General features: G+C 32.4%; 1 protein-coding gene across 31 annotated transcripts in view; it reads right to left on the reverse strand.

Moving 5' to 3' along the window:
* Positions 1 to 10,165: 10,165 nt before the first annotated feature.
* The window catches only part of LOC149893525 (voltage-dependent calcium channel type A subunit alpha-1-like), a 54,669-nt gene continuing 46,578 nt past the window's right edge, over positions 10,166 to 18,256 (reverse strand). For 19 of the 31 annotated variants that reach the window (XM_090086997.1, XM_090086967.1, XM_090087023.1 and 16 more), the window contains 12 exons: positions 17,152 to 17,259; positions 16,942 to 17,025; positions 16,538 to 16,657; positions 16,305 to 16,370; positions 16,129 to 16,232; positions 15,765 to 15,924; positions 14,911 to 15,038; positions 13,431 to 13,527; positions 11,224 to 11,329; positions 11,016 to 11,120; positions 10,793 to 10,896; positions 10,166 to 10,294 (listed from right to left, as the gene is read on the reverse strand). In XM_090086997.1, coding sequence (XP_089943123.1) covers positions 10,280 to 10,294; positions 10,793 to 10,896; positions 11,016 to 11,120; positions 11,224 to 11,329; positions 13,431 to 13,527; positions 14,911 to 15,038; positions 15,765 to 15,924; positions 16,129 to 16,232; positions 16,305 to 16,370; positions 16,538 to 16,657; positions 16,942 to 17,025; positions 17,152 to 17,259 — 1,197 coding nt within the window. In that variant the 3' untranslated portion in view covers positions 10,166 to 10,279. Of the gene's footprint in view, positions 10,295 to 10,792; positions 10,897 to 11,015; positions 11,121 to 11,200; positions 11,330 to 13,430; positions 13,528 to 14,910; positions 15,039 to 15,764; positions 15,925 to 16,128; positions 16,233 to 16,304; positions 16,371 to 16,537; positions 16,658 to 16,941; positions 17,026 to 17,151; positions 17,260 to 18,256 lie in introns of those variants that run through there. The other 12 variants (XM_090087014.1, XM_090086991.1, XM_090087129.1 and 9 more) reach the window with 9 other exon arrangements.

Below are 18,256 nucleotides of genomic sequence, written 5' to 3' on the forward strand. Positions count from 1 at the left end.
TTTTTAAAATACGGAGAAAAAAACTTAAACAAAAACGAAAACTCGTTTGCGTTTGCGCTCATTTTCCTTTTTTGTAAAGGTTATTAAATGCTTGAATGGCTTCTTCTCTTCCTTTTTGGATCAGTGACTCTTCGGTCAATTCGTCAATGCTGCTTTTTGCTTTTGTTCGGATTTCTTCGGTCATGGTTTTAAATTTTTGAAGCTCGCTGAGAACTAATTCGTATTCGGAATCGCTCACAAACCCGTCCATGAGCGATTTTGAAATGTGATCGCTAATCGTGTTCAATTTTGACTCGGAAAGAACCTTTAATTTTTCGTGCTTTTCAGCCTTTATCATCATTTTTTTGTTTTGATGGTTTCCAAAAATGGACAAAGCACCCATTCCAACCGCAATCCCCTCGCACGCAATAGAAACTGGGGTGGCAACGACGGTTGACAAAAGTGCAATACCTGTAATCCCCAAACCAATGCACACCGTTTGCAACCCATCGTCTACGAAACGAATAATTTTTGACACTCGATGATACTTTTTGCTCAAAGCCATTCTTTTCACTTTTTCATCCTCCATTTCTTTTTGGATCTCTCCTACTTTTTGAAGGCGGTAAACGTGTGCTCCATCGGTTGGTGCTGTTGGAAGAACTGGATAAATTTTTCCAGTGTTTTTTATTATCTCCATCTTTTTAACAAAGACAGATTTTTTTAATTCGAATCGATGTGAATTATTTTTCAAAGCTTTTCGCCTTTTTTGGCTATGATGTCATTAGTACTGTTGTTGTGCACATCCAAAATGACGTCATCCACAGGCTCTGAAAAAATCGCATCGTTTTTGAAAAAGTTTAATTGGTCACTTATTTTGTTCATCAAAGTGACGACAGCAATTCCTTTGTCAAAACTCAATTCAACGGACAACGATATTGGCGTGTAAGAAAGAGCAGAAAATTTAATGTCTTTCTGAGCAAAAATCTCATGATGACCGTTTATGTTATAACAATTTGGATGATCCAAATCTTTTTTTGTCACAACAATACTTTGCGATGTCTTTTTTTGCAGGTTTTTGATTGTCTCCACCAAATTTTCCAGCTCTTTGATCCTGTCCACCTAGTTTTCAAAATTTTTGGTTCGATCCGACTCTTTGAATCGCTCCAACTCTTTTATCCTCTCATCCATGTGTCCCAAATACATTTTCGAGATCTCCAAACTCGAATCGACATGTTTTTCTGCCGAGGAAACGTTTTTAAAAAACTTGTGAGGGGCATGCATTTTTTATATGAAAAGAAAATGTTTTAACTCATTTTATTTTCTTTTTTTTTTCTTCGTGTTTTCACATTTCTTCTCCTGATTTAGACTCATTCATAATAGCAAAGTGCAACGGCGTCCAGTTTTTTTCATCTCGCGCGTTTATATCGGCTTCGTTTTCAAATAAAATTTTCATGACGTCAAGATGACCGTTTTGGGATGCTAAGTGCATCGGTGTTTGTTTTTTTCATCTCGCGCGTTGACATCGGCTCCGTTTTGCAAGAGCAACTGAACGATTTTGAGATGACCGTTTTGAGAGGCGATGTGCAGCGGCGTTTGTTTTTTTTCATCTCGCGCGTTGACATTTTTTAATAGAAAAGAAAAATTTTATTAACTCATTTTATTTTCTTTTTTTTTTCTACTTGTTTTTCACACTTCTTCGTCAGATTCCATTTTCCCAAAATCCAAATCACCACCCATGATGCTTTGAACAGAAGGCGCGTTTTTTGCGATGACCACTTCTGAAATCCTAACCTGAATGGACTCGATCTGCGCTCCAACAAAAACACCTTCAATTTTCAAAGAGGCAACGGCGTAACACTTTTGTCGAACATATTCCAAAGGATCTGTTTTTACCAGCTTCCTTTGAAAAAAACATTGAGGCTTCTCCTTCTTGAAAAACAAAGAAGAAACCTCAATGTTTTTTTCGCTTTTCTTTGTAAACAATTTTCCGAAAAAAATGGGCGATGCATGTGGCGACGTCGTCGCAGATTTGTTTTTAAAAATGGACAGATCCTCTGTCGTTATTTTTTTCGTTCTTCCTCCTTTTTTCAAAATTGGAATCATTTCCTTGACTTTTTCGCGAAGAAATTTTGATATTTTTTCAGTCACCTCGATAAACTTTTTTTCTTTTTCACTCATTCCATTTTTTTCGTTGAAATCGAGAAAGGACATGGAATATCCCTCCAGCTCGTTCGTTCCAAAACTGCAGTTCTTAAACACACCCAGAGAAAACAAAACGGGGATTCTTAAAATAAAAGAGCCTTTTCCAGAGGGGTACTCATAAAAAAGCGGAATCTTTTGGTACTGAATTGGTTTGGTTGCGGAATAAATCTCTCCAACCGATAATTTGCTGTCGTCAAAATTTTCAATCGTCACGAAATTCATCTTTTTAATATGAAAAGAAAATTTTTTTAACTCATTTTTTCAAACGGATCAATTCATTATTGTCCACCCATGAGTTGAACGAGTCTGGATATCCTTTCCATTTAACCAGTGATTTGCTTTTTGTTCTGCGAACTATTTTTTCAATCCTGAATATGCTCTGATCCGTCTTTTGCATCTCCTGCTCGTAAAAAGTGCCTTGAATGTCTTCACCTTTGGCGTCAGCGATTTTATACGTGGGTGGATCCGTTCGCTGAATTTTTGACACGGTAAAAACCTCCTCGGTCCATTTCGGCGTGTACCCTTTTTCAAAATTGGTCTTCTTTTTTGTGATCCTCACTTTGTCACCCATTAAAAATTTCGGCTCTTGTCTTTCTTTCTGCATCTTTCCATTCAGGTTCATCCAGACAATACTTTTATTTTTTTCCTCGCTGGCTTCAATTGGAGTCATTTTTATGGATGAGTGCTTTGTGCTGTTGTAATTTTTCACCATTTCATCCAAAACGTCAATGTATTTATTGGTGCTGTTGGCTGAAAAATATTTAAACATTTTTTCTTTCATCGTTCTGTTCCATCGCTTGACGACACAGCTTTTTTCCTCGTTTTCAGTGGAATATAATTGAACACCCAGCGCTTTCACGTGCTTGTTGTAAAACTCTTTTCCTTTGTCCACCCACATTTTTTCACATTTTCTTTCACCAAAAATTTTTTTCAACGCTTCAGCCACTTCAAGTCCCGTTTTGCTTTTCAACGGAACGATCCACCCATACTTTGAAAACACGTCGATCACCATGAGCAAATATTTTACACCCTTGTTGAATTTTGAAAACAATTGCATGTCAACCAAATCGACAGCCCATATTTCATCGATGTCGTTCACAAACACTTTTCTTTTTTTAAAATGACGAATGACCGGTTTGTGAAGCTCCTCTGCAAGCTGATCCGTCCATTTTATACTTGAAAAAAAATTTTTTTTTTTTTTTGCAGACACCCAATCCGAATTTGGCTTTGGCTTTGATGATGGGCTCGATAAGCTTTCTTTCGTTTATTTCTTTTTGAGTGGGGTTTGGAATGGAGTTCATTTCTTCAAGCATCACTTGATCTGCCAAATTTCTGCTTTTAACGTCGTTTAAATATTTATAGGCCAAATCGTGGTGGTACGCTGCATTGTCCACTCGGTCCACCGGTTTGGTCCACTCTTGGAACATGTCGGTGGATGTGAGCCTTTTGTCCAGGTTTGTGCCAGGCCCTGCAAAATTCATTCCTGGAATATGCATTTCTCCTGGAAATTTTACCCACGGAAGCTTTATTTTTTTTGAAAAAATGTTGATCGATTCGACCAAGTCGCCCCCTTTTGCCATTGAAGAAACAAACGTGCATTTGGTCGTTCCACAAGAGTCGCAAGTCTCTTTTATCATTTTTCTGTTGTTTTTTGAGATTTCGTTTCTCAGATGCATCGTTTCTGTTTTCCTTTTGCATTTGACACAGTACATTTTTTTTATTTTAAATAATTATTTTTAAATTAAAAAAAATGGAAGTGACCGATTTGTCATGGAATATTAGAGAAAACAAAAGGAACAACAACGAGCTTTTACCAAGAAGCATTCGAGGAATCATCGTCGGAAAGTCCGAGTGCGGAAAAACAAACTTGCTTCTCAATTTACTGCTCAAACCTGGATGGCTTGATTATAACCATTTACAGATTTTTGGCAAATCTCTTTTTCAACCCGAGTACAAAATACTCAAAAAAGTCTTTGAAAATAAACTGCCAAAAAAGACCACCATCGACTTGTTCAAGGTACAAAACGAAATTAAAAAATTAAATCTAAACCCTGAATGCGTCATTGACGATCTTTCAAAAAATAAAAAATTTAAAAACGAGGACATTGAGTGTCAATTTTTCGAAACGGATGACGATGTGCCAGACCCTTCCGAACTCGATTCAAACAAAAACAATCTGATGATCTTTGACGATTTGCAATTGGAAAAACAAAACAAGTGCGAAAAATATTACATCCAAGGAAGACACTCCAACGTCAACATGTTTTACCTCGCTCAAAATTATTACAATCTCCCCAAACGAACCATAAGAGAAAACGCCAACTTTATTTGCCTCTTTCCTCAAGATGGTCGTAATATTAACCCTATTTATCAAGACTACGTTTCGTGCGACATGACAAAAGAAGATTTCAAAAAGTTTTTAAAAAAATGCTGGAATAAAAAACACGAATTTGCCGTTATCGATTTGTCGTCAAAAAAATACGATGGAAAATATCGAAGCGGATTTAACAACTTTTATTTTCCAAAAGAAGCCATTTAAAAAATTTTTTCACCCATTTAAAAAAATGTCAGGCATAATCATCGATGTGGATGGAACATCCAACATAATAACAACAGATTTTTTAGACAAAATCGTTTTTGAAAAAGAAAAAAAATATAAGATGGCTTTTCTCGGTCTTGAGACATACAACAGCTTTCCAAACATCTCCAGCAAAAACAATTCTTTCTGGTACAGCATGACCAACGGTGTCAATTGGGAAAACGTTGTCATTCCAGAAGGAAGCTACGACATTATCGACATCAACAATTATTTGCAAAAAACCGTCTCAAACACAATAAAAAATTATGCGTCTCAAAGTGCAAGCTCTGTCACAGCAAATAAAATCAGCTACTCACCAGAAAACATCAAGATTGGATCCAATTCAAACACTTTAAAATCAACCATCAAACTTGGATTAAATTATTTGATGGATTTGAACGTGGAAAACAGCATCGCCTCCCTTTTGGGCTTCACAAAAAGACAATTAGACTCCAATTCCGAATACGAGTCCGACGACATTGTCAGAATTACGAACGTCAACACGATCAGAATCGTCAACAACGTTATCGGATCGGCATACATCAACGGCTCGCAATTAAATTGCATCTACTCCTTTTACCCCTCTGTGGGTCCTGGCTTTAAAATCATTGAAAGACCCACCCATTTGGTTTACCTCCCTGTCAAAGTACCAGAAATTTCCACGATGATCACACGCATTGTCGATCAAAACGGCAATCTAATCGACTTTCGCGGAGAGGACATCACGATCCGTTATCACATTCCAGAAGTGAAATAAATATTTTTTCCGGCATTTTAAAAATGAGCTATTACATTCGTGTCAAATTAAATGTGTCTCAGGGACAGATCGATAAAATAAAAAAATCAATCATTGAAGGAAAACCCGCGAGCATCCGTATTTCAAATGATAATCTTCACGGAAACGACGTTTTACTTTTAACAGAAAGCCAACATCGAAAAATTGTGGACGCTCTCAATCGAGGAGTTGGAGTCACCATAAAAATGAGCAAAACTCAATTGGAACACAACGCAAAAGTATAAGGAGGATTTCTTGGTGCTCTTTTACCTTTATTGGGAAGGGTTGCAGCTAAAGCCGTCCCAGTTTTTGGTAAGGCCGCTTTGGGCGGGGTTGCCTCTTCTCTTGGTTCCAATATGATCGACAAAATTTTAGGAAATGGAATAAAATCAGAAGGAGGGTTTCTTCCTTTCTTTTACCTTTATTGGGAGCTCTTGCACCCACTTTGATCGAAAAAATTATTGGAAATGGTATTGCTTACCTCAAAAGCAATGGAAAAGGGATGAAAATTGCCACATACAAAGGAGACGGACTGTTTTTAACACCCTGGGTCACAGGAAGCTCACTCAAAGATGGATTATACTTCAAAAGAGACAGAAAATATGTCCCCATCCTATCTTAATTGCTTCTCAGACCCATTCTCAAGAATCCTTTTTTAAAAAGTTTTTTTGGCATAATAAAATGAACGGAAAAACAAGGATCTTGCGAAATGAGGACGGAAAAATTAAAAGCATAAAAACACTTGACCCCATTGAATATTTAAGGAGCAAAGGAGTAGGATGGCGCGAAATTGAAATTTACAAATCAATTCTCGAACAAGAACTTGAACAAAAACAAGAACAAAAACAAGAACAAATAAAAAAAGAAATTTTTCGCACAAGATTTAAACACCTTTGCAAAAATTAAATTTTTTCATTACGCGTGTTTATCACGTCATGAAAAAAATGTTTTCTCATCGTCACCCTCGCCGTCTTCGCCACCCCTCACCCTCGCCGTCTTCACCACCCCTCACCCTCGTCAAACATTTTCAACACCGCGATTATACAAAAAAATTCAGAACGGAGATCAAAAATGAAAATGAGCCAGAACCCGCATTTTATAGTAGTGGCAATGTTGTGAAGCACAAAACAGGATATTATTATAGCTATGGAATTTTGCAGTTTTGTTCCTAAGGGAATGTTAAGACAAGGGTATTGTTTTTTTTTGATATACCAAAACAATATTCAACAACAACATTCAACATGTGTGTACTTCTCAAGTTGTAATTGTATCTGATTTCATTTTCATTTTTGGGTTAGAAAAAGGTGTCATTAAATATTGTTTATAAGGATAGCCAGAATCACCTGAAACATGAACATGTTGGCGAGCTTCTAAAACTTGTTTAATAGCTGAGTTAGCAAAAACACATGAATCCTTAACAATTCCAGGCCATTGAACACAAGCAGATAAAATTTCATATGAAGCACCTGCAGTGACCTGGCAATTAAAAAAAAAATCCCTTTTTGTTTCGATAAATTTCTGCGCTTTCTCCACAAGGAATTATTATAGGAATATGTGTTCATTAATTGCTTCTATACATCCTGGGAATCCTTGAATTTGGTAAAGTCTAAATAATGGTTGATAAATATAAATATTTTCTTTATCTAAGAAAAGTTTGAAGTTTGTATGAAATAGCAAAATCAGATATCCATGAAAACTTATAATCACTTTTGGTGAATTATCAAAGAATCAGCTTCTGTTGGAAACTTTATGTACTGATATCTTTTGTTAGCCATTTGAATTGAAATGTTCTAAACCACTGGACAAACAGTTGAGTTTCAGCTCTTCCAAATCTCCTATTATTCTCTAAAAGAGTTTATTTATTGTTATAATCATTTGTTGGTATAAAATGTTGTTATTTAAAAACGTAATGTAAAATCTACAATAAGAAGGTGCCATTTTCTGATACCGTTTCTTGAACATTTAAAAAAAAGTTTTTTTTAATACTTCATGTAATTGTAACTACTTCTCATGAACTCTCTTTTACTCCTTTTACACGTATCACCTCTTTGTATAACTGCAACTATTTATTACTAAATGGAATTTACTTTTATACTGTATCACAAAAATGTGCCTTAATCAACAGCCTTTTATAATGCTAGGATGTTCGACATTTCAAAAAGCTGATAAACATTTCTAATGGCATCAAAATATGACATGTTGAATCATTACATACGAGTTACAGGATGTTTTAAAAGACACACGTTTTCGCAATGTTAATATTCAGTTTTCTGTAATGAATTCATTTAAAAATATACTTTCACAATGCAACCTTCTAAATTAATTAGGTCAATATGCCCAAGTAACTACTTTTGCTTGTTAAAAACTCATTTTCATACTTGCAAAGGTTGTAATAAGTTATATAGTAATAGTTAAGTTTTGTTACGCATCAGCAAAATGATAATGGCGGTCTGTTTTTTTTTTTTCAAGTTTGATTTCAAGATTGGTCTGGAGCAGACTTGCAAAAAATGACTTGAAAATTCAAAAATTCTCGTTTTTCAAGTCTGACTTCAGTTCAAGTTCGCTTCTTGCATTCCGTTCAAGTCAGACTTGAGATTTGAAGTCTGACTTGAAATTTCAAGTCGGGTTCTTGCATTCGGAAGGAATTTTTGCTCTCTCAAGTCTAGTTTAAAGTCAGACTTGAAAAAGGTCTATTTTTAGCGGTTTTCAAGTCTGACTTGAGTTGAAGTTCGCTTTGTGCATTCGCTCAAGTCGCACTTAAGGTTTGAAGTTCGACTTCAAATTTGAAGTTCGGTTCTTGCATTCCACCCTATATTTGCATTTAAATCCCTAAGTTAAAAGTTTGCTTTTCGCAAAACGTTTAAATTGTATTTACTAAAATATGGAGATAGCACAAAATAATATTAACGCGAAATGTATCTATCGAAATTATCTCCAAACAGGGTCGGGCCATAATAGCAATTTAAGCAACTTACTTTTTTTTTTCAAAACAAATAATTTTTTTTAGAATACAGGCAAGTATTGAAAAAAGTTTTCATTAATGAAAAATATATCGCCAATTCTACTGCATTACAGTGTAAAACTTCAACTTGATTTATCTCAGTTTAAACAAATGCAGAGTTAGAACAAAATAATTCTAACCTGACGAATTGTCTAAAGATTTTCCCTCGAAAAAATCCTCTTAAGTTTTAGTGCCATTTTTACGAGAGGCCAGTCGAGCTTTCAAACTGATTATGATTCAAGTGTTATATTGTCCCAACAATTTTTTAAGATATTCCAAATATCCTCCTTTGATGATGGCCACAATTCACAGGCTTTTCTGTATAGCTTGTCCCATAGTTCAATATGGTTGAGATCAGAGCTGTGTGTTCACCTCCTTTTCATTCTAAATAAACTCTGCATAGTTTAAAGCTATGTTTGAGGTCATTTTTTTTGCTGGAAAATGAATCCAGCACCACTTAACTGCAACTCAGATTGAACTGCATTCTGTTCATGAATGCAGTTCAATCTTTTGTTTTTGTTTTTTTTTCATTATACCATAGGTTTTATCTAAATCTCCAACTCTAGAGTTCGAGAAACGATGCTTTCCTGTAAGCAGCATGCATTCGAGCAGCATCTTCTCTTTGCAGCATATGGTAGCATTTTCTATTTTTAGCTTTGGCGAAGGTAATCTCTTCATTTTAAACCAAATATTTAAAACTTCAATTCGTCCCCCCAAAGTACTTTTTCAAAGTCTTCTATTGTCCATTTACGGTGAGTAAGAACCCATTTTAGTCTTTTTCTTCTTATTTTGAGGTTGAAGTAATGATTTTCTGATGGCTATTCGACCATACAGATTATATTCTCCTAGACGTCTTTTAATTGGTAGTCTTTATTATTCGCGTATAATTAGAATATGTTAGAGGGTGGAACGACTAATACAACCTTTTATCACATATAACAAGCCATTTCTATCTGGCAGACCAGTTTTTCTAACTTTTACTTATACAAAATCGACAGCGATGGTTAATAAGTCGTTGCTTTTGATAACGAAAAAGACCAGCTGTTCCAGTGACGAAAAGATTTCAACAGGTCGATGAAGTCGGTTTACTAACTGATCAGACAGGGAACTCACAATTCTTAACATTAAGGACTAAAGGGAACAGGGGAGAGGGGTGGGGTCTGATTCAAATCAGATACCCCGTTTATACTAACGGTAATGTAATCAATTCAATAAGTTTCACAAATATTCATAAAGTACGTGTCATCATAGAAATTTAGATTAAACACGGTTTCTTCATAGTGTATCTAAAGTACTATGATGAAACTTATTATTAAAACGATGTCGTTTTTATCAAGAGTTATCTGCAAAAAATAATGTCAAAAAGGTAACCATGCGCGCTACGGTTTTGTCGCCAAATTTTTACCTATAGCAAACACTATCGAAATTTTTGACTCTATCTTTTGTAAAAATTCTGTTTTGCTAAGAAACTTGTTTTGCATAAAAACAGAAAACAACGAAGTTGTCTTCTGTTTTTGTGCAAAAACGTTTGTAAAAAAATGTTTCTTTCAAAATTGAATGCCTAAGTTTATCAAAAGTCTTTCTAAATTTTTCAAACAAGAAAAGAAAAAAAAAAAAAAAAAAAAAATCATTTGAAAAAACAATGAAATTTTACGAATTTATTTCGAATTTATTTACACAAATACTGTTATAATGTTATATCCACTTCTTTATTTTCCAATGTAACATCCACATCTTTTGCTTTTCATGTTATCTCAAGCTATAATAAGAAATTGCAATTTGATTTAAATTACAAAAATTTAAGTGGAAAAAAGTTTTTTTTAATACATAGTACAGTTTAGATAATTTTAAATGTACAAAAATATAATTAAGACGGTTATATCTTAAAGAATTGAACCAATTAAAGCAATTCACTTTTTAGAAAACACTTTCGCACACTCTTAGTTAAAAGGTGTTGAATTGCACCGTTTTGCTGTAAATTAACAGTGTAATTTTACACCTTTTTATTTAGAGCCTAAAATCAATCCTCAATCAAAACTATTTTTTAATAATTAGGCTTCGCTCATGAACGGCAGAGGATCAATCTATTATCATAATTATATGTATAAGAAAACTTTGCAAATAAAAAGGACGAAATGATTTCTAAAGTGCAACCTTTAAAATGCTGTAAATGAGAAATATTTTCAGAACAGGAGAATATGGAAGTCCAAAAAAAAATTTCAAACGTAAAAGAATACAAAAGTTGTTTAAAACATACGAAGTACGCTGATTTTCTATGTTGAGCATTTTTCCGCATACTTTTGAAGTTCTCCCATATAAGTTTTGCAGAATAAATTTTTCCTATTGTCATGTGCTTGAAGTCTATCAATAAAGTGATAATAAACTTCCTAAGTCGTTCTCAACATTCAATATCTTTCTGAAAACAGTTTTGCTTATAGTAAAAAATTCTGTTTAGTTGAAACCTCTTTTGTAAAACTTACCTCTCGGAGCCCTAGGTATTATAAGGTCCAGAGTACGTTTAGAAATATTTGGAAATTCCTGCTTTAGCATTTTGCGAAACGCTTGTTCGTTACTCTTTAAGTTTGCTACAGAAAAGGTAAAAGAATAAGTAAAAGGGTAAAAAAAAAAAAATGATAAAGACAAATTATTGCAAATTTTATCTTACGACATTTATCAGGAGTTCCTCACCATTTTCAGTATAGACTTGCAGCCCCGTACGTACAAGCGCAAAAAATGTCCCAGTATAGTCGACGGTGCCATCTTTATACAAAGTCATATTCATTTTAACTAAACGCTGCAACAAGAAGATCATATATAAACTATTACAATCATATGTAAGGTATTAAAATCATGTATAAAATGTTAAAACTCCATTTAATAAAACATCACTATATATTTATGTGAAGCAAAAATCGAATAATAACAAAAACTTAAACTGACAACAGTTACAGATCGTTTGGATTTACGCAGCTAAATACTTTGCAGTAAAAAACAATTACTAACGGGTGGTTACTAAAAATCCGGACGAACTTTAACTGAATTTTAAATGCCACAAGCTAAATCTTTTTTTTTCATGCTTATATCCATTTTAAAGGTTATTTAATTCTCTATAAGTTAATTTACTTGTTTTTAAATAATAATAATTAAGAAAATAATGATGGCCAAGCAAGAAGAGGTAAGAAAACGGATTTACGAGTTCTATTTGAATAATAAATTGCAAGGTAAAAAGTTCACAGTAGCTCACTGCAATGCTGAAAAAATTCCAAGAAGCACTATGATATAATCAAACGTGTTGAGAATGATTCTGGGTACAAAAGAGTGCAAGGAAATGGTCGTGTGGCCAAAATCTTGACCCCAAAGGGTATCAAGCGCCTGAAAACCATATTTGATCGCAATGACCGAGTTTCGATGAGGCAAGCTGGTCGAAAATATGGATGCAGTCATTCACATATAATTAAAACTCTTGCCAAGTACACTGACATCAAAAGTTATAAAAAACAGGGTATACCTCATCGACAAGAGAACCAGAATGAGCGAATCAAAACCGGGATTGATCGTCGTTATCGTGATTTTAAAGGAAAATCGGTCATTCTTGAAGACGAGTCTTACTTTACGCTGTCACCTCGACAATTAATAGAAACAACACCTACTACTTTAGCAACAGAGACAAGACTCCACCAAGTGTTAAACACCGCAAAAAGCGCAAGTTCAAGCCCAAGATGCTTGTCTGGCTGGCCGCTTCTGACAAAGGTATTTCAAAGCCATTTTTTGTCCCCAGCGGCCTTGCAGTCAATAAAGCCATCTATGAAATTAATTGTATAAAGAGAAGATTAGTGCCGTTCATCAACGCTCATTATGCCGATTGTAATTATATATTTTGGCCGGACCTGGCGTCATCGCATTATGCCAAAACCGTGACCAACTGCTATGAGACTCATACCATCAATTTTATCAAAAAAGTTGACAACCCGCCAGCCGTACCGGAGTGTCGTCCAATAGAAGACTTTTGGGCTTTTGAAAGGAAAAATCTATGAGAATAACTGGCAAGCAAAAGACGGTGAAGCAACAACAAACCAGAATAAAGCTTTGCCTGAAAAAAATTGACCTTAACCTCGTATTTTCACTTTTTGGGTCAACTCGTGTTAGAGTCGGCCGAATCCGAAGAAACAGACTGGTTGAAGACAAACTTAATTAAAATAAATAACTAAAAACTCTTTTTAATGATAGTTTTATTTAATCTCTACCATAAAAACTTTAAGAGTAATTGCCCATGAAAGTTTGTCCGGATTTTTAGTAACCACCCGTTATTTGTTACAAGGAAAAGTAAAACAAAGATTGAACCAGAATATTTTCTTATCTTAATAGTTTTTACAAGCCTTTTTTTCTTGGTTTGATATCGAAAACAAACATTAAAAGACACGTTGGTTTACTCACAACAACAGCAATTAAAAAAACTTCATTTAAAGAGAATAAAACAAAAAAAGGAAACAATATGAAAAAAATTAACCTAAATTTAAAGAAAAAATCAGATTGATAATTTAGAGTTTATCAGCAGTTAAACTTATGTATTTTTTTCACGATTTGTTTGTAAAAAAAAATTAAAGAATTACAACTAAAGAAATAACTTTAAAATTAAGCCTTTGCTAAGAAAAATTATCAACAAATTGTCGCTTGAATTCTCAAAAAAAGGACGCCCTTTATTTAGTTTATTCTTCATAGTAATATTAATTTCTCAACCTTTGAGAATTGAAGTCTGAAGCATAATTCGCTTTGAAAGTGTTTAAGTCTGTTAGTTTTTGTTTAAAAAATCATGTAGAGAAATAGGACAAAAATTTCATTACAAATTTTGTTTACTGCTCGATGTAACATGGTGTAAATTGGTTTAAAAAAGATACCTTATAGGCCAGAACCTTCGAACATTTCCTACCCAGACCTATTGGTGGTAACATTTGTCGTAGCAACTCACAGACTTCAGTGTGTTTGATACGACCACTAAGAGATAAAGTTCCACTTAAGTTATAAAAAGTCTCTGCATAAAGCTACTAAACAGATTTTAAACTTTTATTTTTTTTTACTTTTTAATAGAAATCGATAATCCTGATCAACCGTTAACATTAGAAGTTATTTTTTTTAACGAATCAATATCCTAAAACTTAATGCAATCAACAAAACAAAATTTATTACTTTGTAATTTAAAAATGACAAATTTTTAAATTAATGGGACTTGATTAAACAAATAATTGAAGGCCCTTTTGCTAAAAGTACTTAAGTAGCAAAAAGTCATAAAACAGCCATTCTGTGACTTTAAATATATATATTTTTTGTCATAACATTCAATAAAAATGTGGCTGAAGTTCAATCGTAAAGATGTGACCACTACTGACAGCGTGAACATCAGCCACACATTTTGAAATGGATGCTGTCCAACTTTGTAGGTAGTCATAAGTATCTCTGAACAGTTGATGAGATATTGTTTTCCACATTATTGACAAGGTTCCGATAAATTCAGTCTTCAGGCACATGATGGTGGTGATGGCCCCCTTTACCCTTTAAATTTGAAGTGATAAATCTTTTTGAGTTTGGAGACAACACCCTTGGTTATCCATTTCTGGGCTTCTCCTTAAAATGCCTTGTTTCAGAACTGCTGAAATGCCTGTAAGTGATATCCCAGCACTTTTGCCAACTTCAAATTTGTCATGTCAAAAGAATGTAATTGAGCCGTGTGCTTAATCAGTTTTGTTGCCAAACTACTATTCCAACTTTTTCAATCTAAAAAATAACAAGAGGAATTTTAATTGTGATAAAATTATGATTTATTTAAATTAACATTGTAATGACAAGGGAAAGAAAACTTTTGACTTATAGTTAAAGAACTTCAAATCATATAAATCATATAGTAATGGACATTTCAAATCATATAGTTAAATTTTGGTAAATGTCAAAATCATGCAAACTAAAACTGATATAGACAATATAAATTACTTTCATTTAAACTAACACTTAGAAAACACTGCATTATTATTAATATTTGAAAAAATAACAAAAATGTTACATACTTCTCTTTGATAAAATGATCTTTTCTGTATTTGCAAGCCCAAAAAAGCTACTCAATTTTTTGACAAACTGCTGAAATACCTTAAAAACTAAGTTTCACTCACAGCTTATAAATAGTAAACAAAGAAGAGCTGCAATAAGAATCAGTAACTTTAAGTTTTTTTACACTTAACCTAAGGGGAGGCAAAACTTCTGAAGAACACTGTACATTTTAATTTATCGAAAATTTTTAAAATTTTATCTTTGTTGTAAAAGAGTTAATTCCAAAATTTTTGTAAAAAAACTTTAATTTTAAAATTCACATCTTGAAAAAAGTACTACCTTGCTCGAGGGTCAAAATCTGACCATACAGCAACTACTTCATCCAAATGATGAGGTCCGAGGATACTTGAATCTTCTGTTAGGAATGCAAAATTGTCCATAATAACAGCAATAAACAAATTTAACATCTAAAAAAAGACATTGGAAGTACACACAGGTTGTTACTTGAAGATTTATACCCAATCATACTAATAATAAAACATAGTTTAATCAGTCTTTTGGCTTAAAATGCTATGATTAAACTGTGTTTTATTATTAGCATGATCAGATTATTAGAGATATGACTTATTTTGAAAATTGAAAAATGGTTTTCTGTGACTCAGTTAACTATTTAAATAAGTCTAAGACAAGTTGTTACACTTAGAAGCTTTTGAATGAACTTGCGTAAAAGAGTTTTTTCAATTAAAAGCTTGCCAATAAAGTTATATAAAAAACAGAATTTTAAAACACAAACAAGAAAAAAACAAAATAAAGATAGGTTTTACAAATAACCATTAATCTTTTAAATCGAATTTTCTGAAATTTATTAAAATAGATCTATTAAAGCATTTAAAACAGCAAGTTTGGTTGATATGACATGCCAATGTTCATACATAAAATTGTTTGTTAAAATTTGTTTTAATTGAATACTCTGCACAATTCTTGAAGGGTTGAAACAAAATAACATAAGGTTTGTGAGGTATTTCAACTTTTTTCTGAAATCCTGTAACTGTCTAAATATACAGATTATTTTCAATTAGATTTGTTATAAATAACCTATACAGAAATTTTTATTTCTTATTCATTAAAAACCAAAAAAACCAATTGCCGATGCTTATTTACAAATAAAACGTAGGTTAAGGAAGTAAGCTTACTAAGAAAGAACAGAAGAATATAAAGGAAATGAAGTAAACATAATTTAGAAATGTTCCACAAGAAGTGTCAGAAGGATCAACAGATTTCATGTTTCGATCACAAAGAGCTTTACTTCCGCAAGCAAGCATTATTGTTGGCCAATTTTCTCCTGTAGTAATTCTAAGAATTCAACATTTGCAGATTAAATTAACAATATAAATATAGACAATATTATCTCTAAAGCTTTTGTGAATTATTAAAATACATATCTTAATACAAAAAATGCAGCTTTTATTATTCTAATGATGATAATGTAGAGTAAGATTATTTGAATATTCAGAATTATTTTTTAATGCAAAAGAAACAAAAAGGCTCACAACTCACCGAAACAAAACTTGAGTTGAGCTAAAATAGGATCTGAAATGATTATCTTCATTAATTAGATTCCATGGTTCATCTGGTGAATCAATTGCAATTTGAGAAAAGATCTAAAAAATATTCAAGTTATTCACATAAAGTTCAAATTTTGATTAACATAATTTATATAGCAAGAAACTTACCTGCATTCCAATAATTGCATACACAAAAAACAACAGAAAAATCAGCATCCCAACATAAGGTAATGCCTAAAGGAAAACATTCCTTTAACATTAAAATAATTTTGTGTGTTGTAATCTTTTGTTAGATTTATATATACTAATTTAAGAATATCAAAAACACAAAATACCAAACCTTTGCAAAAAACAATTTAAAAGTAAACTAATACTACATAAAAATGAAAAAATAGAGTTACTTGAAATGACTTTAAGAATGTCCAGAGTAAGATGCGTAATGAACGACTTCTTCTTAGTAATTTTATCAACCTCAAAGCGCGGAACAAGCGAAATATGCTGGTGTCAAACTTTACTTGAGGCTAATAGGAACATTTTAATAAAAATACAATACTTATACAACTTAGTTTGAAACAACATCCATATAAAATTAAATAATTACAACATTAAAAATATTCTGATTAAAAAAAAACTGCAGACTTTTGTTGACCTTATTCTTAAACATTTAGAGTTATTTGATATTCTTCAAAGGTTGGTTTGATAAAATGCAGAAAATAAATGTAATTTTTAAGGTTTTTATTTAACTGATTTATGTTAAATACAAATGTTGCGTTTGTTAAAAAACATCAAAGAAAAAAAAGCTTACTAAGAATGTTTTAATACAAAAATCTAGAAGTCCACCAAGTACAATTAGCAAGTCAAACACATTCCAAAAATCTTTGAAGTAATTCTAAAAAGGAAAAAACTATATAAACTCAAAACAGAAGATAAAATCTGTGTTATAAATCACATTATCTGTAAATAAATCACATAGAAGAAAACTATTAGAAACACCAAGAAGTTTAATGGAACTTACACAACCCAGTGCAAAAAACTTGATAACAAATTCAAAGACAAACACAAAAGAAAACACTGTATTGACACTATTCATAAGGTTGTTAAAAGCATTTGGTTCATCATGGTACTGAAAAAGGAAAAAACAGCATAAATTTTAGAACTAAATTTTCTCTTGTATTATAACTAAAGTCTTAAAAAAAAGATGGTATTTACTAGAAAAAGAACGTTGATTTTAGTCTTCCATGGTAGAAGTTAATTTTAAATGTAAGCCTTCAATGGTAGATGTTAATTTAAATATAGGTCTTCAATGGTAGAAGTTAATTTGAAATATAGGTCTTAAATGGTAGAAATTAATTTTAAATATAAGTCTTCGATGGTAGAAGTTAATTTTAAATATAGGTCTTCAATAGTAGAAGTTGATTTCTGGGGTAGGAAAGAAAATTTACTTATTGCAAAAACAAAATAAAAACTACTAATTGCAAAAATAATAAATACAACTTGAATTTTTAATCAATACAACCCCTCATTTAATAAAGATTGTTGACACATTTAAAGACCAGACAATAAACTATTATTAATAATCCAGGTTATACTAAAAAATCTTCAAAAAGTCCAAAAATACTGAATGAAAACCATTAATGTAGACTTCCTGAATACTAATACTTGTTTCAGAGGTTCTTTTTGATTTCTCATTCAATGATATAACCATCATGTCTTTTTTTGGATACACCTGTTATGGGTAACATAAATGATAACTAAAGGTGAGTGTAAATGGATGTACAACTTGCCCTTTCTGATAACAAATTAAATTATTCCATCAGAACAATTATGTCCGGCTAAATTCTTGGAACTACAACAGGTGACAGGTATTGGACCAATATCGTTCATATATACATTTCAGTCACAAAACATGACACTTCTTTCAAATTCAAATTTCATCAGGAAATAATTCTGTTAGCATATATTGAAGTAGCTTATAAAAAAACTTTTTTGATCATTTTGGCGGCAGAAGAGCCACATTTTAATGCAATATATTGATTGATTATAGGAAGTAATAACTAACTTAAGGCTAGAACTCTTTGAAATAGTAAACAAACCTATAAAATTTTGACATAACATATTAA

This window comes from Hydra viridissima, unplaced genomic scaffold, assembly GCF_058129835.1.
Source record: "Hydra viridissima isolate aposymbiotic clone 2 unplaced genomic scaffold, HvirCarnegie_v1 scaffold_1, whole genome shotgun sequence".
Taxonomy (NCBI): Eukaryota; Metazoa; Cnidaria; class Hydrozoa; order Anthoathecata; family Hydridae; genus Hydra; species Hydra viridissima.